At 37.6% G+C, this 22,381-nt stretch overlaps 1 protein-coding gene across 5 annotated transcripts in view; it reads right to left on the bottom strand.

Moving 5' to 3' along the window:
* Nucleotides 1–3,196: 3,196 nt before the first annotated feature.
* The window catches only part of GPR85 (G protein-coupled receptor 85), a 78,826-nt gene continuing 59,641 nt past the window's right edge, over nucleotides 3,197–22,381 (bottom strand). The window contains exons 1-3 of one of the 5 annotated variants that reach the window (XM_081146707.1): nucleotides 7,148–7,262; nucleotides 6,858–6,976; nucleotides 3,197–5,774 (exon numbers count right to left, since the gene is read on the bottom strand). In XM_081146707.1, the coding sequence (XP_081002833.1) occupies nucleotides 4,496–5,608 (1,113 nt within the window). In that variant the 5' untranslated portion in view covers nucleotides 5,609–5,774; nucleotides 6,858–6,976; nucleotides 7,148–7,262 and the 3' untranslated portion in view covers nucleotides 3,197–4,495. Of the gene's footprint in view, nucleotides 5,775–6,857; nucleotides 6,977–7,147; nucleotides 7,540–22,381 lie in introns of those variants that run through there. The other 4 variants (XM_081146708.1, XM_081146709.1, XM_081146710.1 and 1 more) reach the window with 4 other exon arrangements.

Genomic DNA, 22,381 nt, shown 5'->3' with positions numbered 1-22,381 from the left:
TGAGGCATTTAAGGTTAAGTAACCTGCCCAAGAACATACATGCAGTAAATGATTATTGAATGATGGCTAAGTAAAAATGCTTACTAAAAATGATCAAAGCCCAGCTCAGTGGTTGAGTATTGATCCATGAACCTGGAGGTCGTGGTTTGATTCCCAGTAAGGGCACACGCCCAGGTTGTGGGCTCAATCTCCAGTAGGTGACATGTAGGAGGCAGCCAATCAATGATTCTCATCACTGATGTATCTATTTCTCTCCCTCTCCCTTCCTCTCTCTGAAATAAATAAAAACATTTTAAAAATGATCAAAAGGTCTTTTTTTCCCCTGGACAAAATTAATTCTCTCAACATCTTTTTTTTTCACGGAGAAAACAAAATGATTTACTTCTTCACCTCATGATCTTGACTATCCATATAAAGTTACGTGTTATTTTATTGTCTATTCAAAATCCCATAAATCAAGACATGCATTACAGTTTCAATTTTAATATTTGTGTCAAGAATTCATTATTTTCCAAACACAGAGAAAAAAAAGGGAACTGTGTTCTGTCTCCATGCCAAACTTGAACACCTGTCTTTCTGAGGATGATGTTGTCCTAGGGCACCAGGAGGTGATGGAGGAGGGGAGGGGTGTAAGAGGGGTGGCTATGAATGCCAGGTGTGAATAATTCTAATTCCCAAACCACCTGTGGCTTCTTTGAGGCCTTTTTCTATAATCACTCAGAGGGAAACATATTCTCTTGCTTTCTTCCAGGGCCTTTCAAGGTTTCAGTTCTTGTATAATAAACTCCCTGATTTGGTGGGAGAAAAAATGGCTTTAAAATCTTCATAATCAAAAGGGCTTGAGCAAGCTAATGGACATTATCCCTTTGACAAAAGGAGATGATGTAAAAGCTCCTTCTCTATTTTAAAAACCAGATCTTATTTATATAATACTTTTATAAAGTTAAAGCTCCTTGATTTCAGTATATTTTAGAGCCTGTTATACTGTAAATAAGGCAAAAAGAATTAGCCCCCAAATATTTTCTCCATTTCTCCAGTTCTTAGTATTCTTTTAACTTATTTGACTGTTTCAACTGATGTAAAAAAAAAAAAAAAAAGTAATAATCCTGTCATTTACACATAACATTTTCGTTTTGACCACTATATAGACTAATTAGGAAGTTGTGCCTCAAAATTAATCAGTTCTATCATTTCAATACAGTGTAAAAAGTTTCTGAGAGAATTGCGAAAGTCACAGAACACTAGCATGCCCCCAGTTAAGAACAACAATAAAAATGTCAGCAATAAAGTTATCTTAGTAGAATCTGCAACTTCCATTCAAAACATTTGTAAGAGAATACAAACATGAAAGTGATGTATTTTGCATAGAAAAACAAACTCACAAGATTTTGGAATCCTAAATCACAATTCTGATAACCATCTGCTTAAATTAATGTGTTTAGCCAGTATTTGAAACATTACCACTTATTATCTTCTTTCTTTTTTTCATATGAAACTAATATAAGTTGGGTCCTTTTTGTTAACAATACAATCTATGATACTGGTGGAATAAAATAAAAAATGGTAGAAAGTAAACTTATATAATGGCGAATATATATAAGTGAAGATTTTTGGTTCCACTTGCAACTGTCCTACAGTAACACCCGTTGCAACACAACTCTATTACATGGCTGAAAAGGAATATGTCTCTATAATTGTAAATATGTTTAATTGTATTTGCAATAGAAGTGAATTTTGGAGGACAAACTTTTCAGCTGAAAGGAGGAGATTAGGGGGTTTTGTTGTATATCTCCAACAAGGGAAACTAAAAAAGTTGAAGGAGTGGCATACTTCAGCTTTTTTATGTAATGTTACACAGGTTATTCTCATCTTTGCTTGAGCACCATAGGAGTCCCCCTGGGAGTGGGCATCTTTGTGCCTTCCTTTACCCAGGCATTCTCATGCTAACTTACAGGAAGGTATAAAAATGGAAGAAAAGATACCTCCAGGTTTCTGGAAGGAACTGAAATAGCTCTTTTGTGGAAGTGGACAGTCGGGATATGGGGGAACTTAACACCTATGTTTTGTTGTTATTTTGTGTATAGTATTAACAACACAACATGGTGATTGATCTCTCTGTCCTCAAGATCATTGCTGAATTTTCTACCGCTTGCTGGTGATATTTGAACCTCTACGCAAAGCTCTCTATAATCATTGTAATTACATCTCTACTGTAATTTTTTTGAGTTGGACAGAATATCCTTTTGACAACATTTCCTTTATTGTAGTATACTGGGTAATGATTTTAATACCACGAAGGGGACTTTATTGCTAGAGTCAACCCAATGTTGTACATTAAACTTTGTTTCATATCCAATCAACTTTGGTAAAAAGTAAGAATGAGGTCAGAGTCCTCACTAAATCACAGCTTCAGTTGTCCTTATATAAGCAAACTGAATAGTTATATATATCACTGAGGCATTTCAGTTATTTTTCCTTATTTATATTTACATTCTCTTTACAAATATACTATAGTAATAAAAAATTCTGTTCCATTATTCCTAAACTTATTTTTCTAGTACAAAAACCCCCTAAACAAATAAAAATAATGAAAAACAATAACTTGTCTGGTTTTGTCATAACATTATTATAAACCATTCTTCTTACAAGCTAAATGTTTAGAACCCCAAATTTCTGCTCTGCCCCAAATTAAAACCTAATATTTATATAAAAATTCTGAACCAACCAACTAAAAAGGTATGTCTGTACAGAGCCCAGCCGGGTGTGGCTCAGCGGTTGAGCTTCGACCTCGGATCCAGGCAATCAGGGTTTGATTCCCGGTCAGGGCACATGCCCGGGTTGTGGGCTCGATCAATGACTCTCTCATCATTGATGTTTCTGTCTCTCTCCCTCTCCTTTCCTCTCTCTGAAATCAAAAAAGATATATTTAAAAAATAAAAATAAAAAGATAATTATAATAAGCTATCAAATAATGCTTTTACAGATAATATAATTTGTTGGTTTACCAGCTTTATGCTCCCTATCATTCATGCATTTCCAGTTCTAAATTATTATAAGCAACAAAAGTCAAAAACCAAACCCATATTAATACTAGTATTCTTAGTTTGTGCTTGCTTTCCAGGTTAAAAAAAAAAAGTTAATTGTAAAAAACTATAAAACTTATTCCAAGAAAATAACAGTCTACACAGTTAAGTTTTCGCAAATACAACTTTATATTGAAATTCACACATCCGTATCTTAAAGAATGAGAATCACAGACTCTATTTCTAAAATACCAGAAATCATATTAAAGCTTTTACAAGTTAAATCTGAAATAATTTAAATGACCAATACACTGAATGTGCAGAAAGCATAAGCAAGACTTGCCTTCCATAGAATAAACACTTATTATAAATTGTGCAGGTTGTCATACTAAGGCTGCAGCCTCCCCTTGACAGCTGATTTAAAATATAAACATACATCAACTACTTGCTTAGAACACACTAGAATGAGTAACACAATCTCATTATCCCAATGATGTGCACCTTAACTTTTAAGCCATGTGAGGAAAAAGGAAAGAAAGTGTTCATGATCTTCCATGTACTTCCAGATACATGATCATGACCAGTTATTGATTTGATTTACCTTGACTATTTGCTCCAATGCTAAATAAGATGAAAGATACTAGATAACTCTTTAAGGCAACATGTGTTTATTCTGAATTATCAGAACAGCTCAATTGTGACCGGTTGGTACCATTAATGTTGCCTTCCAGACCAAATAAAAATAGATTGGAAAAATTTTGTACCAAATCAACAAAAAGTACATAATATAGCTCAATGCTAGCAATTTAACTAGTACGTAAGGAAAGTGGTATTTAGTAATAGTAATGTATTAATAAAAAAAGTAAACTCTAATTGGAACCAATATACTGCTTTGGAATGCTCCTCTAAACTTACAAAGTGGTTTTTAAAAAGTGTGATAATCCAATAATTCATTGTATATCTTTAGTGGATTACAGTACTTTAATATTTTAATCTTTGCAAAACAAATATTTTAGTCTTTGCAAAACAATAATAGAAATGTTTTAAAGTCTTCAAACTTCTAAAGTTAGTTTTTATCAACATATTTACCTCAAGTCAACTTAATTTATTAAGATGTCCAATGCTAATTGGGTTTTTTTTAATGTTTTTTCGTAAGTAGTGATATACACAGCATTTAATACTGATACTTAGCACCTGCTAATTTCATTATCTAGTTTTCAACCACATAAAAAAACTTAGGGCAGTGGTTCAGTCCTTTCTTAATTACAAACCTTCATGGGCAGTCAGCAGGATCACTCTGAGATTTAAAATAGGATTATAGGTGAACAATTACAAAGACTGCAGAGTATATCCCAAACCCTTATTACCGCTAATCCCATTCTTGATTTTCTTCTCAAGATATGGCTACAGGCCACAATTGCTTAACAGAGAAGGTCAGTGTTTCAGAAGGCTAAAGATTTACAGATGCTCCTTCATATAACACAGTAAGGTTCCCTTGGTAACCTGGATTTTCTGCAGTAAAGAAGGGTTGTGCTGAAACAGCGCCTCAGCTCCCTGTTGGAGAAAATGCAGACAAAAGGATTGATTCCTGCTTGGGCAAAACTCATCCAGACAGCAGCTGTTAGAAATCCCCCGGGTACTACAGGCCCTCTTGCGAAAACTCTCCAATAGCAGGCTACCAGGTAGGGGCCCCACAAGGTTAGGAAGAGAAAAGTCATTATGTAGAACATTCTGCTGATTCTTTTTTCCATTTTGAATTCATCTAAGACCAATAGCCTTCTTCTGCCCATGGTGTTAGCATTCTGCCTGATGCCCAGCAAGGTAGGTGGTGTAGGACCCCTTCCAAATCCTGCTAGCCAATTGGCAGCTGCCTGGCCACTGGCTCCAGGGCCATGAAAAGTCCAGTTCTGGCTGACTGCTGCTACAAACTGAACTGGCTTCATTTTCCTTCGATCATGGACAAAAAATATCAGCTTGAGGTAGACAAGCTGTGTGGCTAGGAGGATGAGAGCAAGGAGCAGCATAAATCCTAAGGAATCATTGGCCCTGAAGGAGCGGTGTTGGAAGGTGCATTGATCTTCCTCCCTAATGAATGAGTAAGTGCCCACATCTAAAACTGGGGGAAACGCCATGGCCACAGACAGAGTCCACACCATGCAGATCACAGCTAGACACGTCCAAAAAGTCAGCCTCTTTGTATAGAAGCGGTGATGGGCAATAGCTAAGTATCTGGTGACACTGATGCAGAAGAGCATGAAAGCAGTGTGGAAGCAGGACAAAACCCCGAGAAAGGCAATCACTTTGCAAGTCAGAGTTCCATAAGTCCAGGTAGAGCCATTTTTGACAGAGTTGAATACAAATGGAAAACAAATTGCAGATCTGAGGATATCAGAACAGCCAAGGTCCAACAGGAAGTAGTAAGGTGCTCTATGCAAGGTCTTATCTTTCACTAGCAAAATGGAAATCAGAAGGTTGCCCACCACACTGACTCCTATTATGAAACCCAAGGAAGTCAGTTTCAGAAAGGCTGTTAGAGGAGAGAGATTTTGCAAAACGTTGTCAGCTGCATGGCTATAGTTCGCCATAGATAGACGGAGGATAAAGATACAGCCTTAGTCAAGTCTCATGATCTAGACAGACAAGGAAAATATAGATCCATACATTTTACTGAAAATGTAATCCAAAAAGAGAACTGATCCAATGTGCTGTCATGCTTCCTCTTTTCTTCCATTTGATTTGCCATCAGAATATCTGGAAAACAAAAACAAAAACAAGAGCTATCAGGTATTAAGTTAACAGGCAATGATGTGAGGTAGTGTTAACATAAAGCTGTTGATTTATGGGGAAGTAAACAAAGTTTTAATTTTGAAATATTATTTGCTTCAGTATTTTTGCTTGAGATTTCAGAGAATTGGCTTGCTTAGTTTTCTGAGCTAGATAAACTTAAAAATGTTCCTATTTTGGAGAACATACATTTTATTAGCTACCTTTAGGACAAAAGGAATAATGTTCCACAATCATAAAATATGCCAGTCCAGGAATTAGTCACTAGTGTTGCAACGGAATCTACAAGACTGATAATAGAAGACAGAGAGGAGACTATTATTTGAGGTGTATTAGTATCTGTCAGTATTTTATAGGCAGCTTCCCTATTGATATGGATCCCTTGCAAAATATTTGTCTGTTAACTCAAGTGTCACTATTCATACTGCATATTATAAGTGTATTTGTTGATTCTTTAAAGTATAATTTCAACATTAGATTTCTAAAGTAATAGGAAATTATGCCAGGATTTGATGTGATTTAATCTTTTGTCTCCCCCACCCCCACCCCACCCCATTTTTGGCAAATCTTTTCTTTTAAGCACACATGATTATTAAAAATGTTTAATGTAAATATTGGCCAGGAAAACATACCCAGAGGAATAATGCACTTCCATTTGTAAATCCTGGATACAAATAAATTTAACATGAACCCTATAATATTTCTTGGCCAATTAAGCCTTTCCATTTACACTGGTCATCTTCGTTGCAAATCGAAAGTGGCTTCATTTTAAAACAAAATACACATTTTCCTCTAGGTGCCTGGGAACCATACCGGGGAAATCGCCTTCCTATGTTATGCCCACCAAGCATGTTTCCTTTGCGACTTTTCACTTGCCCGGAATATGCTGATGGTAGCCCAGGCGAAACTGCTTCGATGATTTTAATTTCCCCACTGGTACATCCCCGGGTAAATACCGATCTCATCATGCAACATTACGAAACCTGAAATCCGCCACCCCTGTATTTATAATGGGGAGTGGAGGAGGGGAGAGAGACATGCATTACATACGCGAAGATGGGGAGAGAAGATTGTTTCTGTGCTGCAAGGGAACTGTTTCCGGCGGTTCGCAGTCTGATATTCCTCAGTCTTGCAACGCTTTCCAGAAATGGAGCTTAGAATCAGCCCTACTGAAGATGCATTGTCCGAATGTACTTCCATTATGCCATTTATTGTTAACAAAACAAACACAACACACCACCTGGGGTTTGGAGGATGAGCGCTTTCTTGGTGAACCTGCAGTTTCATCAACACTGTGGACCCTCCTCCCCACAAACTTAACCAAGAGTATGTCCTCCTACCTGTTGGTGTTGGGTGTCCCGACAGACTATAGCTTCTTCTTTCTATAGATTGCTGAATTTTTTTATTTTTTTATTTTTGCCTTAGTGCTTTGACTGAGCTTCCAAGCAGGGCTCGGCGGCGCCTGCGCGCTGGAGGCTGCTGGAGCTCCAGCCGCGTCCTCCCCTGTCGCAGCGGCACAGTCTCCCTCCTAACGCAGGGGCCGCGGCGGCGGGACCTCGGGGGCTACGGGCCCACACCCGTTCACCGAACTGGCGAAGTCTAGGACTGCCCTGTCCTGTCGGACTGGCAAAATTAGGCTTTCGTATCCTTGCGGTTGCTTCTGAACCTCACCCGTTAACGCGTTTGAAGAGGGGGCAGGAAAGGGTCGCTCGGGACCTCAGGCCCACCCTGCCTTGGGGCAGCTCCCGAGGAGCAGCCTTGCCCGAGCGCCCGCCCCTCCTCGTCTTCCCGAACCTCCGCATTCCCGGAATATTTCCTTCTTTTCTCTTTTAGAGTGGTTCGGCGCTTTGCCGCTGACCTTTAAATTTACTGGGTGGTGGTGGTGGTGGTTGGAGGATAAAGAGAGAGAAAGAAATATTTTTTTTAAAGTGCAGTTAAGTGTGGCTTCGTTAGTCATCTTTTCTCGAATGCACACAAATATGCGTTAAGTAGAGAGAAGCTAAAGCTAAGTTGACAACTGCAAAATGATTTAGATCCGTTCTACCTTAACAAATATGACTTAGGAATCTACAAAAATTTTAAATAACTATTTCTCGCATTTCACCCCACGGAGCAACAGCCTTTCTTTTTCCTTCTTGCAAGTACAACTTACCAATAGGTTGGTGATGTCAAAGCAGTAGTGCATGTGTTTCCCTTTTTCCCCTTTGTTATCATGGAATAAAAATACTAAGGATACAATGAATACATAAAATTTACACTCGTCCAAAATGTCCAGTTGTTACAGGATAGTAACAGGCTAGAAAAGTTTCAGGGCAGAAGGAATAGGGAAACTGAGGCAGGAAAGTTTAAAAAGCCAAAAAACTTTGCAGGCCTCTTGTAGCAGGACCTTACCTTGAGAGGAAAGGGTTAAAACCTCTCCTCACAAAAGAATGCAGGAGAGGAGGGGGAAAGGGAAGGGGAAGAGAAGGAATCTCAATTCAAACAAACGGGAGAGACTACTTAGTGCAATCATCCTGAAGCTGTTAAAACAGCAGGGAGGAGGGGAAGAGAAGAGTGCCCATTGTGTGAACAGTGAAGTTAGAGGTCTTGGGTTTGTCAAGAAAAAGTTACCAGGCACTTCTCATAAATTGCTGGAAAACCATAACAGAGTTAACCTGTACCAGGATATCTGGCAGAGAAATTTTTTTAATTTATAGACAAGAGGGTATATAAGGCAGAACCCCCATCCCACTCACTCTTCAGATTAGATGAGAGCCTGTCTGTGCTTCATAAACTAGATGTATAGATTTGCTTGCCCTGCTTTATTGATAAATATGCATGCTTTAATTTTTTAAATTCATTTGCTTTAATGTTTTCATAAATTCACTTTATCACAATGCAATCAAGGTCTCATATAAAATCGTTTATATGAGAAGACAAGACTCAAGGTTGAGAACAGCCCTCTCCCATCGACTCTGGGGGCTGTCCAATAACATCTCTCTCTGGAGGTGCCTGTCACAGAATGATACCACAGCACACCACACTGCCTGACACCTGTCACTTTAGGGATGCCTCTGGAATCATGCATTCCTTTATTTTACCATTTCAGAAGAATTTTGTCTGTGGGGGTAATAAAAGATTTTAAACAACAGCTCCCCACTTCCAAAAAAATAGCAGACTTGCTTTCATTAATTCCCAATATAAAACGTCTGCTTCTCCTCACCCATGCTTATTGCTTTATAATAATCTGTTAATGAAACAGAAAAAATAAAGGTCTTCTTTACAGTAATAGTTTGATCTCCAGACAGCAATAAAATACCTTATTGTTAGGTGATGAGAATGTGACACTCAGGGAAATTTAAGCCAATCAGCATACAGATAGTATGGGTTAATTTACATATTGCATTTCTACTGGCTATCCCAAAGTAAAGCTTTCCCTGTTTAAAGCTTAAAAATGAATATTTCACTGTCATATCACATTCATTACACAGAGCCCTATGTTTGTAATACTGAAATGATGTTACATTTTCCTAGTTTATTTTGGGATGTCCTAAATCCATTAAAAAACATAATGATTTGGGTTTTTTAATAAAAGGAATATATATAAAGCACTTAACTCTGGCATTCCTTTAACCTAGAAAAATTAATCCTACAGTAGCACTGGAGTAACTTGAGGACATTTCCATTCAAGTGAAACACTCTTTCCAAAACAAATTCAGAAGAAATAAAAACTATATGATGGTTTATAATTTCTAAGTGAAATGTCAATTTAATTTGTTTTAATCCTCATGTAAGGATATGTTTTTATTGATTTTAGAGGGAGAGGAAGGGAGAGAGAGAGAAACAGATGTGAGACAGAAACTTCCATTGGTTGCCTCCTGTACAAGCCCTGACTGGGGATGGAACCCGCAACCCAGGTATGTGCTCTGACTGAGAATCGAACCTGCAGTCTTTTTGGTGTACCCATCGGGCTCCAACCAACTGAACCACCCAGCCAGGGCTCAAATTCATTTTTATGGAACTACAGATAAATTTAATTTTTTAAATTCCCAATTAGTGCCTCAATATTTTTTAAATTCCCAAAGAATTATTTCCTGAGATTTTGGTGTTTTTTTTAATCCTCACCCAAATGTATAGTTATTGATTTTTAGAGAGAGAAGGAGGGAGAGAGAAAGAGAGAGAAAAAAAGAGAAACATCAATATGAAACATCGATCAAATATCTCTCATATGCATCCCTTGGGGAATGAACCCAAGACCTAGGCATGTGCCCTGACCAGGAATTGAAGCCGCAACCCTTCAGTGCACTGGAAGATGCTCCAACCAACTGAGCCACAAGGCCAGGGACTAAGTTTTTACAGTTAAAAAATCTATAGAATAAAAAGAAAAAAGAAATTTGCTGAATATTCGTGATTGGCCTGATCCTAGATTGCATGGATTAGGGAAAGGCTATTTAAAAGTAAATTAAAAAGGGGGCTACCCTGCCAGGCCATGAAGCAATAATTTTCTCTGCCAGAAGGTACAGGAGCAAGATCCAAGGTTATATGTATACTCTAAGAAACAGGTATTGAGTCCTTAAAAATAAGGGAGAGGATATGTGCGTATGCAATAACATTCATATCCCATCTTAGGGTATATAAAGGCTATAATTTTCCTTTCTAAATGAGTACAGTTACATCTACTAGTTCTTCAGTTTTTCCAGCAATTAGATGAGAATGACCTTTTCTTGCCTCACTAGGAGGTTCAAGAAATTAATGAGATAGTTTCCATTTAGTTCATTAACTCTATTGGAGAAGACATTAAAGTCTGCATCCTCCACCAACAGGGGTTTTAAAAAATTCACTTAATGACTGACAAAAATTTCAAATCATCTACTAGTTCTCAAATGTAAAGTTATTACTTCAAAGTGTTCAAGTCATAACATTGTTTGATCTTAGCTAATTTCTTTTTGATTCTTTAGATCACCAAACCTAGAAAAATTATGTTGAGAGTGGAAGGACTAAGCAAACAACAGCAAAATATTATATCCACCCTGGGTTTGAAGGATTGTAAAGTTTTTCAAGTTCTGGGTATATTACATTTACTATATTGATCAGTGGATTAGGAAGTCTGATGTAATTTGCTTAATTTGGTACTTATAATAAATATATACAATTTTATTTAAAACAGCAATTATCTTCTTTTTAAAATTAATAGGACATTTCAGATTTTTGCCAAGTGATGCACAGTCTCATGATGGCCAAATGCAGTATTTTGGTTCTGTGCATTGTTTAAGTGAAAATGTGTGTCAGGGTGTAAACAATTGTTGGGAAATACAGAGATTGATAGGCTAGGATAAAATGTTCTAAGAAAATACTTTTTAATCATTTATTCAGAGTGCTATCTCTCCCACTTAAAGCTTATCATTAAATCTTTAAAAACATGTATCTTTGGTATTCTAACTCTTACTAAATTCTAAACCTATATATGAAAAAGAGACTTAAAATTTTTCTGAAAGCTATCTTGATAAGAAAGCCTCCCATTGAAGACTTTTCCAGAGAAACATTTTTTTTTTCTTTTAATTTTTATTGAATTTATTGGGGTGACATTGGTTAATAAAATTATATAGGTTTCAGGTGTACAATTCTATTATACATCATCTGTATATTGTATTACGTGTTCAGCACCCAAAGTCAAGTGTCCTCCCATCACCATTTACCCCCACCCCTTAACCTCTTCTACCTCCACACCCCCTTTTCCTGTGGTAATCACCATACTGTTTTCTGTGTCTATGAGATTTTGTTTTTCTTTCCTTAACCCCTTCACCTTTTTCATCCAGCCCCTCAACACCCTCCCCTCTGACACTGTCAGTCTGTTCTCTGTATCAATGAGTTTGTTTTTATTTTGTTTATATTGTTCATTAAACAATTATTATATTGTTTGTTTAGATTCCATATATAAGTGAAATCATATGGTACTTGTCTTTCTCTGATAGGCTTATTTCATTTAGCATAATATTACCCACGTCCACCCACGCAGTCACAAACAATAAGATTTCCTTCTTTCTTACGGCTGAGTAGTATTCCATTGTGTAAATGTACCACAGCTTCTTTATCCACTCATTTACTGATGGGCACTTGGGCTACCTTCAAATCTTGGCTATCATAAAATAATGCTGCAATGAACATAAGGGTGCATATATTCTTTTGAATTAGTGTTTTGGATTTTTCAGATAAATTCCCAGAATTGGAATAGCTGGGTCATAGGCAAATTTATTTTTAACTTTTTGAGGAAATTCCATACTGTTTTCCACATTGCCTGCACCAATCTGTGTTCCCAACAACAATGCACAAGTGTTCCCTTTTTAATCTTATCTTTGCCAACACTTGTTATTTGTTGATTTATTGATGATAGCCATTTTGACAGATGTGAAGTGATATCTCACTGTGGTTTTAATTTGCATTTCTTTGATAATTAGTGACTTAGAGAATATTTTCATATGTCTATTGGCCATCTGTATGTCCTCTGAAGTGTTTATTCAGGTTCAAATTTTTAAATTGGATGTGTGTGTGTGTGTGTTGAGTTGTATAAGTGTTTATAAATTTTGGATATTAACCCCTTTATCAGATGTATCATTGGCAAATATGTTCTCCCATTAAGTGGATTGTCTTTTCACTTTGTTAATGGTTTCCTTTGTTGTGCAAAAACCTTTTAGCCTGATGTAGTCCCATTTGTTATTTTTTCTTTTGTTTCCCTTGCCCTAGGAGACATACTAGAAAGAAATATTACTATGAGAAATGTCCAAGATGTTACTGCCTACGTGTTCTAGGAGTTTTATGGCTTCGAGACTTACATTTAAGTCTTTAATCCAGTTTGAGTTTATTTTTGAGTATGGTGTAAGAAGGTGGTTTAGTTTTTTCTTTTTTTCTTTGCACATATCTCTTCAATTTCCTCAACAACACTTATTGAATAAACTATTTTTATCCTGTTGTATGTTCTTGCCTCCTTTGTCATATATTAATTGACCATAAAGGCGTGGCTTTATTTCTGGACTCTGTTCTGTCACATTGATCTATATGTCTCTTTTTTTATGCCAGTGCCATGCTGTTTGATTATTATGGCCCTATACTATAGTTTGACATCAGGTAGCACCATCCCTCTAACTTTGTTCTTCCTTCTCAATATCGCTGTGGCTATTAGGGGTCTTTTGTGGTTCCAAATAAATTTTTGAAATATTTGTTCTAGTTCTGTTAAATATGCCATTGGTACCTTAATAAGAATTGCATTGCAAGTATAGATTGCTTTGGATAGTATGGACATTTTAATGGTGTTAATTCTTCCTATCCATAAACACAGTATATGCTTTCACTTATTTGTATCTCCTTAATTTCTTTCTTCAGTGTCATAATTTTCCACCTAGAGGTCTTTTACATACTGGGCTAAATTTATTCCAAGGTGTATTTTTTTATGCAATTGTAAATGGGATTGTTTCCTTAGTTTCTCTTTCTGATAGTCAATTATTAGTGTATAAAAATGCAATAAATTGCTGGATATTTATTTTGTATCCTGCTACTTTATTGAATTCATTTACCGGTTTTAGTAGGTTTTTGGTGGAACATTAAGGGTTCTCTATATACAGTATGATGTCATCTGCAAATAGTGATGGTTTTACTTCTTCCTTTCAAATCTGGATGCCTTTTATTTCTTCTTCTTGTCCGATCACTGTGGCTAGGTTTTCCAGTACTATGTCGAATAAGACTGGTGAGAGCAGACATCCCTTTCTTGTTACTGATTTTGAGGAAAACACTTTTAGTTTTTACCCATTGAGTAGGTTGTTGTCTGTGGGTTTATCATATATGGCTTTTATTATGTTGAAGTATGCTCCCTCTATTCTCACTTTACTGTGATTTTTTATTATAAATGGGTGCTGGCTTTTATTAAATGCTTTTCCTGCATCTATTGACATGATCATGTGATTTTTCACCCTTTATTTTGTTTATATGGTGTATTACATTTATTGATTTGCAGATATTGTATCAACCTTACTTCTTTGGAATAAATGTCATTTGATCATTCTGTATGATGTTTTGAATGTATTGCTGGATCCAGTTTGCTAATATTTTGTTGAGTATTTTAGCACTTATGTTTATCAGCGATATGGCCCTATAATTTTTTCCTTTATAGTGTCTTTATCTGGTTAGGGAATTAGAATAATGCCGGTTTTGTAAAATGAGCTTAGTAGTCCTTTCTCTTTGATTTCTTGGATTAGTTTGAGAAGGATAGGTGTGTGTTCTTCTTTGAATATTTGGTAAAATTCACCTGTGAAGCCTTTGGTCCATGTCTTTTGTTTCCTGGGAGTTTTTGATTACTGCTTCAATTTCATTAGATGTTATTGGTCTATTTAGTGTTTCTGATTCTCCCTGAGTCAGTTTTGGAACATTGTATGTTTCTAAGAATATCTCTCTTTCTTCCAATTTCTTAGCATATGGTTGTTTATAATATTTTCTTATAGTTTATAGAATTTTCTTTGTATGCCTGTGGAGTCCGTTGTTACTTCCACTCTTTCAATTCTGATTTTATTTATTTGGGTCCTCTCTTTTTCTTGATGAGACTTGATAAATGTTTGTCAATCTTGTTTATGTTTTCAAAGAACCAGCTATTGGGTTAATTGCTCTTTTGTATTTGTTTGTCTCTATTTTATATATTTCTATTTTGATCTTTCTTATTACTTTTCTCCTACTCGCTTTGGGCTTCGTGAGTTGTTCTTTTTCTAGTTCTTTTAAATGTAAAGTTAGATTGTTTGAGGTTTTTCTTTTTTCTTGAAGTAGTCCTGTAATGCCATGAATTTTCCTCTTAAAAATGCTTTTGCTGTATCCCTTGATTTTGGGTTGTTGTATTCTCATTTTCATTTGTTTCAAAGTATCTTTTGATTTCTTCCTTGATCTCATTATTAATCTATTCATTGTTTAGTAACATGTTACTTACTCTCCATGTGTCTGTGTGTTTTGCAGTTTTCTTCTTGTTATTGATTTAGTTTTTTACCATTACAGTGAGAGAAGATGCTTGAAATGATTTAAATCTTCTTAAATTTATTGAGACTTATTTTTTTGTCCTAACATGTGGTTTATCCTAGGGAATGTTCCATGTGAATTTTAAAAGAATGTATATTCTGCTGCTTTGGGGTGAAATGCTTTGAAGATATCAATTAAAATCCATTTGATCTATGTGTCATTTAAGGCTGCTGTTTCCTGGTTGATTTTCTGTCTCAAAAACCTAACCATTGATGCCAATGAGGTGTTAAAGTCCCCTAGTATGACTGTATTACTCTCAACCTCTTCCTTTAACTCTATCAAGATTTACTTTAGGAGCTCCTATGTTGGGCGCATCAATGTTTATAAGACTTATATCTTGAAAAAAATGACTGAAATGGAGAGAGAAAGATGGCAGCAGAATAGGTAAAAGCAACATATACCTGCTTTCAGTGCCGAACCAAAGATAGGGCTAAAACTTAGAACAATTAACCTGAATTAACAATAGAAAGACACCTGAACAGGTGTATTATATACAACGACTGTAAAAAAGGAGCTACACAGAGACAGATAAGAGGGGCAGAGGCACAGGAAGGGCTAGTCCTTGTACCCAGGGGCAGTGGCTTTAGCTAGAGAAATACTATGGCTGCAAAAGCCCCCCCCCAGAGGAAAGAGGGGACTCAACTCCACACCAGGACCTCCAACCCAGAACACCAGAGCCTGAAAGAAGAGCCTGCATAACATTTGGTAGCAAAAAATAAGTGGGGAATTGGCCCACTGAAAAGGGGAGGGAGTCTGCCTGAATTTTGGGTGTTTTTTGTAAAGGCCACCACACAGGGACTCGCTCTTGGGCACTCACTTGGGGCTCTGGTGAAAGGAAGGAGACTTGGCATGTGGAAGCCAGAAGGAGATGATCAGGATGGTATAGCGCTGGAGATTGGGAAGGCAGGCTTCTGAGGTCCCAGTCCTGAGCCAATGTCCCACACTGTCCCCAGATGCCCTCTCCCAGGGTCCAGCACTTCTATTCTTACAGCACCAGATGGAGAAAGTGCACTAACCCTGTCCTCCAAATTCTGGCGATACAACCCTACCAAGCTTGAGCCTGGCATAAAGAACTGTAGGCTATATTGAAAAGGGAATTGAACAGTGCTTTTTCCTCTGGAGAAACTATAGACAGGCTCAGCAAACATTGAACTGAGTGGCTGGGGAATAAGAACCAATCTTGCCCCCTCCCACGGGGTTGGCAGGTACAATCCCCAAAAGAAGGCACCATCCCCAAGAGAGGCTCCCTGGGAAGGGCCTCAGGCTACAGGAAGCTGCTGAATAAGGGAGAGGTGTGCACTTGCAAACTTCCCTTCAGGATCTTTGGCTGGGCTACCCCAGCTAGAAAGCTAGCAGCTAACTAACCTGCTAAGGTCCTGTGCCACCCTCAAAAAGGGGCTGCCTGAATTTGCATTCCCAAAGCCTGAATTTGCATTCCAAAACCTGTCTGCACCACAAGCCAAGGGAAGATCCACACAGCCCTTATGCAAACCAGAACTGGTTCTTTGGAACTCCTCTTCAGGGGCCTTTACTAAGGCATTGCCCCACAAGAGCAAGAGGAACCCAAAACAGAGGGGCAGACTTGTGCTATCACTCCAAACCCCACCTGCACTATCCTGCTGGGAAAAAGGGTCAAAAATCAGAACTGTGAAATCTGGTGTGACCCATTAGGAATCTTCCTTCAAGGGCTCTAGTGGGGTTCCAATGAGCTGTAGGGCAAGCACCTTGCTCCCTTCTTGAGGGTCAAGTTTCTGTGCTACTCCCAACAAGGGGACACTGGATTTGCATTGCCAAAACCTGTCCACACTACCAACCAAGTGCAGACTAAAAGGGAAGATGAATTGCAGGTCAGAACTGGGGCATCTGGAGCCACACCCTTGGAAGTCTACATCAGGGCCTCTGGCATTGAGCTGCAAGGAGACAGGGGGATGACAAGTTCTCCCTCAACCCCTACAAGAGCCAGTGATACCCCAAGCAGCAGGGGCAGCCATGATCTATTATTCCAAGCCCCACCTACACTGTCCTGCAGGTGTAGCCTCCCAGGGTAAAGGGGTTACAAATCAAAACTGTGAAATCTGGTGTGTCTCCCTAGGAGCTTCACTTCCAGAGCTCTGGCATGGCTCTTAAATGAGAGTACGTATCTCCCCTCTTGAGGGCTAAGGGCCCTCACCACCTCAATCAAAGGTTGGATTAGACTAGCATCCCTAGATTCTGCTGGCAAATCTCTGCTAATCTCATATCCACTGGGGGAATGGGGTGCAAAGTAGAGCTTGAACATTGGAATTGACTCAATCAGAGCACTCCAACAAGGCCTCTGGCAGAGCCCTGCAGAGATAGAAGGAAGTGAGTAGCTCTCTCTCTCTCTCTCCTCCCAAAGGCAGGTGACACCTCAAGGGGAGGGAGGCAGCCTTGGTCTCTTCCTCCAAGATCTGCCTGTACATCCCTGCTGGGGAAGCCACACAGGGGAAAGGGGAAATATTCCAGAGGGGGCATCTGGTATGACCCCCTTCAGAGCCTCCCTTAAGGACTTCTGACATGGCACTGCTGAGTTAGAAGGCAAAGAGCTAGCTCCCCTCATGAGGTTTGAGATCCTATATCACCCAATTCAAAGGGAGGATAGGATGTGCACTCCCATCTCCACCTGGATCCATCCTGTTAAGCTTAATTCTGTGGGATGAAAGTCAATCACACCCATGAACAGGCCAATGACAACCAGCTCCCAGTCACAAAAGGAAAGTCCACATAACCAACGAAAGGGACATTACCAGAGCATTCAGTTCAGAAGTTCAAGGAGCCTTTACCACCATGTCCCTCAGGGCACTTACTGCATAAGGCCACCCCATAAAGATGGGGTGTCATAGTAGTTCTATCTTAAACATAGGAACAAAAGGAAAGAAATAACTAAATGGGGTGACAAAGAAACAACCCCCAAACTAAAGAAAAGGAAAAATCATGAGAAAAAGACCTTGATGAGATGGAGTTAAGGAAATTACCAGAAATAGAGTTCAGAGTAATGGTTATAAAGATGACCAAGAAAATTAATGAGAACCAAAGACACTTAATGGGAGGGTCCAGGAACTTAGTGAAAGCATGACAAAGATATAGATAGGATAAATAAGAACCAGGCACAGATGAAGAATACTGCATCTGATATCAAGAATATGCTGAAAGGAATTAAAAGCAGGCTCAATGAAGCAGAAGTAGAATAAGTGAATCAAGCAGGAGATAAGGTAGGAAAAAAATCACTCAATCAGAGCAGCAGAAGGAAAAAAGACTTAAAAAGCATGGGGACAGTTTAAGGAAACTCTGGGAAAACAGGAAGTGAAACCAGAATTGCATCACAGGGGTATAAGAGGAGGAAGAAAGTGAGCAAAGGGTAGAGAACTTGGTGGAGGAAATAATGACAGAAAGCTTTCCTAAGCTGGTGGAGAAAGTCACACAAGTTCATGAAGCACAGAGGGTTCCAAACCATGGGAACAAAAAGTCACTCCAAGATACATCATAATCAAAATGGAAAATGTTAAGGACAAAGAGAGAATATCACAGGCTGCAAGACAGAGACAAACAGTGACCTCCAAGGGAGCCTCCATAAGGCTGACAGCAGATTTCTCAACAGAAACACTTCAGGCCAGAAGGGAGTGGCATGAAGTTCTCAAAGTAATGAAAAGCAAGAACCTGCAACCAATACTGCTTTGTCCAGCAATGTTATCATTCAAAATTGATTGTGAAATAAAGAGCTTCCCAGACAAAAGAAGGCTAAAGCAATTCAGTACCACCAAATCAGCATTGCAAGAAATGCTAATGGGACAGCTTTAAGAGGAAGAAATATTGAGAGAAAGGCACATAGGCATAAAAGAAAAATATGGTGTTAAGTAAGTATATATCAATAATAACTTTAAATGTAAATGAAATAAATGCTCCAATCAAAAAAATATAGCATACATAGCCCAGCTGGGTGTGGCTCAGCAGTTGAGCATTGACCTAGAATCCAGGCAATCAGGGTTCAATTCCCGGTAAGGGCACATGCCCAGGCTGCAGGCTTTGATCCCCAGTCAAGGGCGTGCAGGAGGCAGCCGATGAATGACTCTCTCATTATTGATGTTTCTATATCTCTCTCCCTCTCCTTTCCTCTCTCTGAAATCAATAAAGATATATATATATATATATATATATATATATATATATATATATATATGATATAGTGTAGCTGAATGGATAAAAAAACATGAACCATAAATATGCTGTCTACAAGAGACCCACCTGAGAGCAAAAGATTCACACAGGCTAAAAGTGAAGAGATGGAAAAAAAATATCCCATGCAAATGCAAACAAAAAACAGCTGGAGTAGCAATACTTATTTCTGACAAAATAGACTTCAAAATAAAGACCATAATGAGGGACAAAGAAGGTCACTACATAATACTAAATGGATCAATCCAACAAGAGGAAATAACCCTTATAAATATATATGTACCAAATATAGGAGCATCTAAATATATAAAAAATTTCTTGGTGGACGTTAAGGGGGAGATCAATAGCAACACAATCATAGTGGGGGACTTTATTACACCACTGTCATCATTGGACAGATCATCAAGATAAAAAATTAACTGGAAAACAGAGATGATAAATGATGCGGTAGATCTAATGGACTTAATTGACATTTACAGAACATTTCATCCCAAAGCAGCAGAATACACATTCTTCTCAAGTGCACATGGAACACTCTCAAAAATAGACATGATAGGGCACAAAACAAGTCTCTACAAGTTTAAGAAGACAAATATATCAAGCATCTTCCCAGATCACAATGGCATGAAACTAGAAACCACTAGTATAAAAAACTCAAAAATATTCAAACACATGGAGACTAAATAACATGTTATAAAACAATGAATGGGTTACCAGTGAGATCAAGGGAAAATCAAAATCTTCCGGGAAAAAAAAGAAGATAAAACAGAACTTCAAACCTATGGGACACAGCAAAAACAGTCCTGAGAGAAAAGTTCATAGCATTACAGGCATACTTTAAGAAACAAAAGGTCTAATAAACCATTTAACAAAACAACAAAAAGAATTAGAAAGAGAACAGTGAGAAAAGCCCTGAGGAAGTGGAAGGAAATAAAGATCAGAGCAGAAATTAATGACATAGAGACTAAAAACAAAACAAAAGATCAATCAAATGGAGAGCTGGTTCTTTGAGAAGATAAGTAAAATTGATAAACCTTTAGCCAGACTCACCAAGAAACAAAGAGGGAGGACCCAGATAAATAAATTCAGAAATAAAAGAGGCAATATAACAACTGACCAAACAGAAATACAAAGGATTGTAAGAAAATACTATGAGAGCCAAGCAGGGCATGGCTCAGCGGTTGAGCGTTGACCTAGGGATCCAGGCGATTGGGGTTCGATTCCCGGTCAGGGCACATGCCCGGGTTGCGGGCTGCAGCCAATCAATGACTCTCTCATCATTGATGTTTCTATCTCTCTCTCCCCCTCTCCTTTACTCTCTCTGAAGTCAATAAAGATATATTTAAAAAAAAAAAAAGAAAGAAAATACTATGAGAAACTATATGCCAACAAACTGGACAATCTGGATAAAATGGAAAAATTCTTTGAAACATATAATCTTCCAAAGTTGAACTGTGAAGAATCAAAAAATCTGAATAAGCAGATAACAACTAATGAAATTGAACTAGTAATAAAAAAACTCCCAGCAAACAAAAGTCTAGGACCAGATGGATTTACAGGTGAGTTTTACCAAATATTCAAAGAAGAATTAACAGGTATTCTCCTCAATTTACTCCCGGAGATTCAAGAGGAGAGAAATTCTCAAGCTGTTTTTATGAGGCCAGCATCATCCTAATCCCAAAAACAGACAAAGATACTACAAAGAAAGAAAATTACAGTCCAATATCTCTGATGAACATAGACGCTAAAATTCTCAACAAAACACTAGAAAACAGGATCCAGCAAAATATTAAAAATATCATACACCACAACCAAGAGGGATTTATTCAGGGGATACATGGTTGGTGTAATACTTATGAATCAATAAATGTGATACATCCCATAAACAAAATGAAGGACAAAAATCATATGATCAATAGATGCAGAAAAAGCATTTGACAAAATCTAGCACCCACTTTTAATAAAAACTCTCAGCAAAGTTGGAATAGAGGGAACATACCTCAACATAATGAAGGCCATATACGACAAACCTACAGTGAACATCATACTCAATGGTCCAAAACCAAAACCATTTCCCTTAGAAACAAAACAGGCTTATCTGCTTTTACCACTCTTATTCAACATAGTACTAAGTCCTCGACAAAACCATTAGACAGGAAGAAAATGTAAATGTATCCAGATTGGAAAGGAGGAAGCAAAACTGTCATTATTTGCAGATGACATGATATTGTACATAGAAAACCCTAAAGAATCCAACAAAGTACTACTAGATTTGATAAATGAATTCAGCAAGGTAGCTGGATATAAAATTAACACCCAAAAATTGATGGAATATTGGACACCAACAATGAACTCTCAGAAAGAGAAACTAAAAAAAAATACCATTTATCAATGTAACTAAAAATATAAGATACCTAGGTATAAACTTAACCAAGGATGTAAAAGACCTGTACTCAAAAAACTACAGGACACTGAAAAAATAAACAGAAGAAGATATAAACAAGTGGAGGAATATACCACGTTCATGGATTGAAAGGATCAATATTGTTAAAATGTCCATACTACCCAAAGCAATCTATAAATTCAGTGCAATTCATATTAAAATACCAACAGCATATTTCACAGAGGTAGAACAAATATTTCAAAAATTTATATGGAATGAAAAAAGACCAGGAATAGCCACAGAAATCATGAGAAAGTCGGAGGGATCACTTTCCCGGATCCCCAATTATACTACAAAGCCACTGTAATCAAAACAGCCTGGTATTTGTACAACAGACATGTAGATCAGTGGAACAGAACAGAGACCCAAGAAATAGACCCATATCATTGTGGTCATTTGATATTTGACAAAGAACATACAATAGAGTAGAGATAGTCTCTTCCTTAAATGGTAATGGGAAAATTGGTCAGGTACATGCACAAAACTATAACCAGATCACCAATTCACTCCATACTCAAAGACAAATTCAAAATGGATAACAGATTTAAATGTAAGTCATGAAACCATAAAAGTCTTGGAAGAAAACATAGGCAGTAAAGTAACAGACATGTCACTTAGTAGAATTTCATCAAGGCATCCCCTAGGGCAAGAGAAACAAACAAAAAAATAAGCAAGTGGGACTACATCAAACTAAAAACTTCTGCACAGTAAAAGAAATCATCCTCAAAATACAAAGGAACCACATGGTTAGGAGAACATATTTGCCAAGGATACATCTCATAGGGGGTTAATTTCCAAAGTATACAAAGAACTCATACAACTCAACAAGGGGAAGACAAGCAATCCAATTAAAAAATGGGCAAAAGACATAATAGACACATTTTCAAAGAGGACATAAGATGGCCAAGAGGCA

This window comes from Miniopterus schreibersii (assembly GCF_964146895.1).
Source record: "Miniopterus schreibersii genome assembly, chromosome: 9".
Classification (NCBI taxonomy): domain Eukaryota; kingdom Metazoa; phylum Chordata; class Mammalia; order Chiroptera; family Miniopteridae; genus Miniopterus; species Miniopterus schreibersii.
Note: the sequence above shows the minus strand (reverse complement) of the source record. Positions and strands in the feature narration are given on the sequence as shown.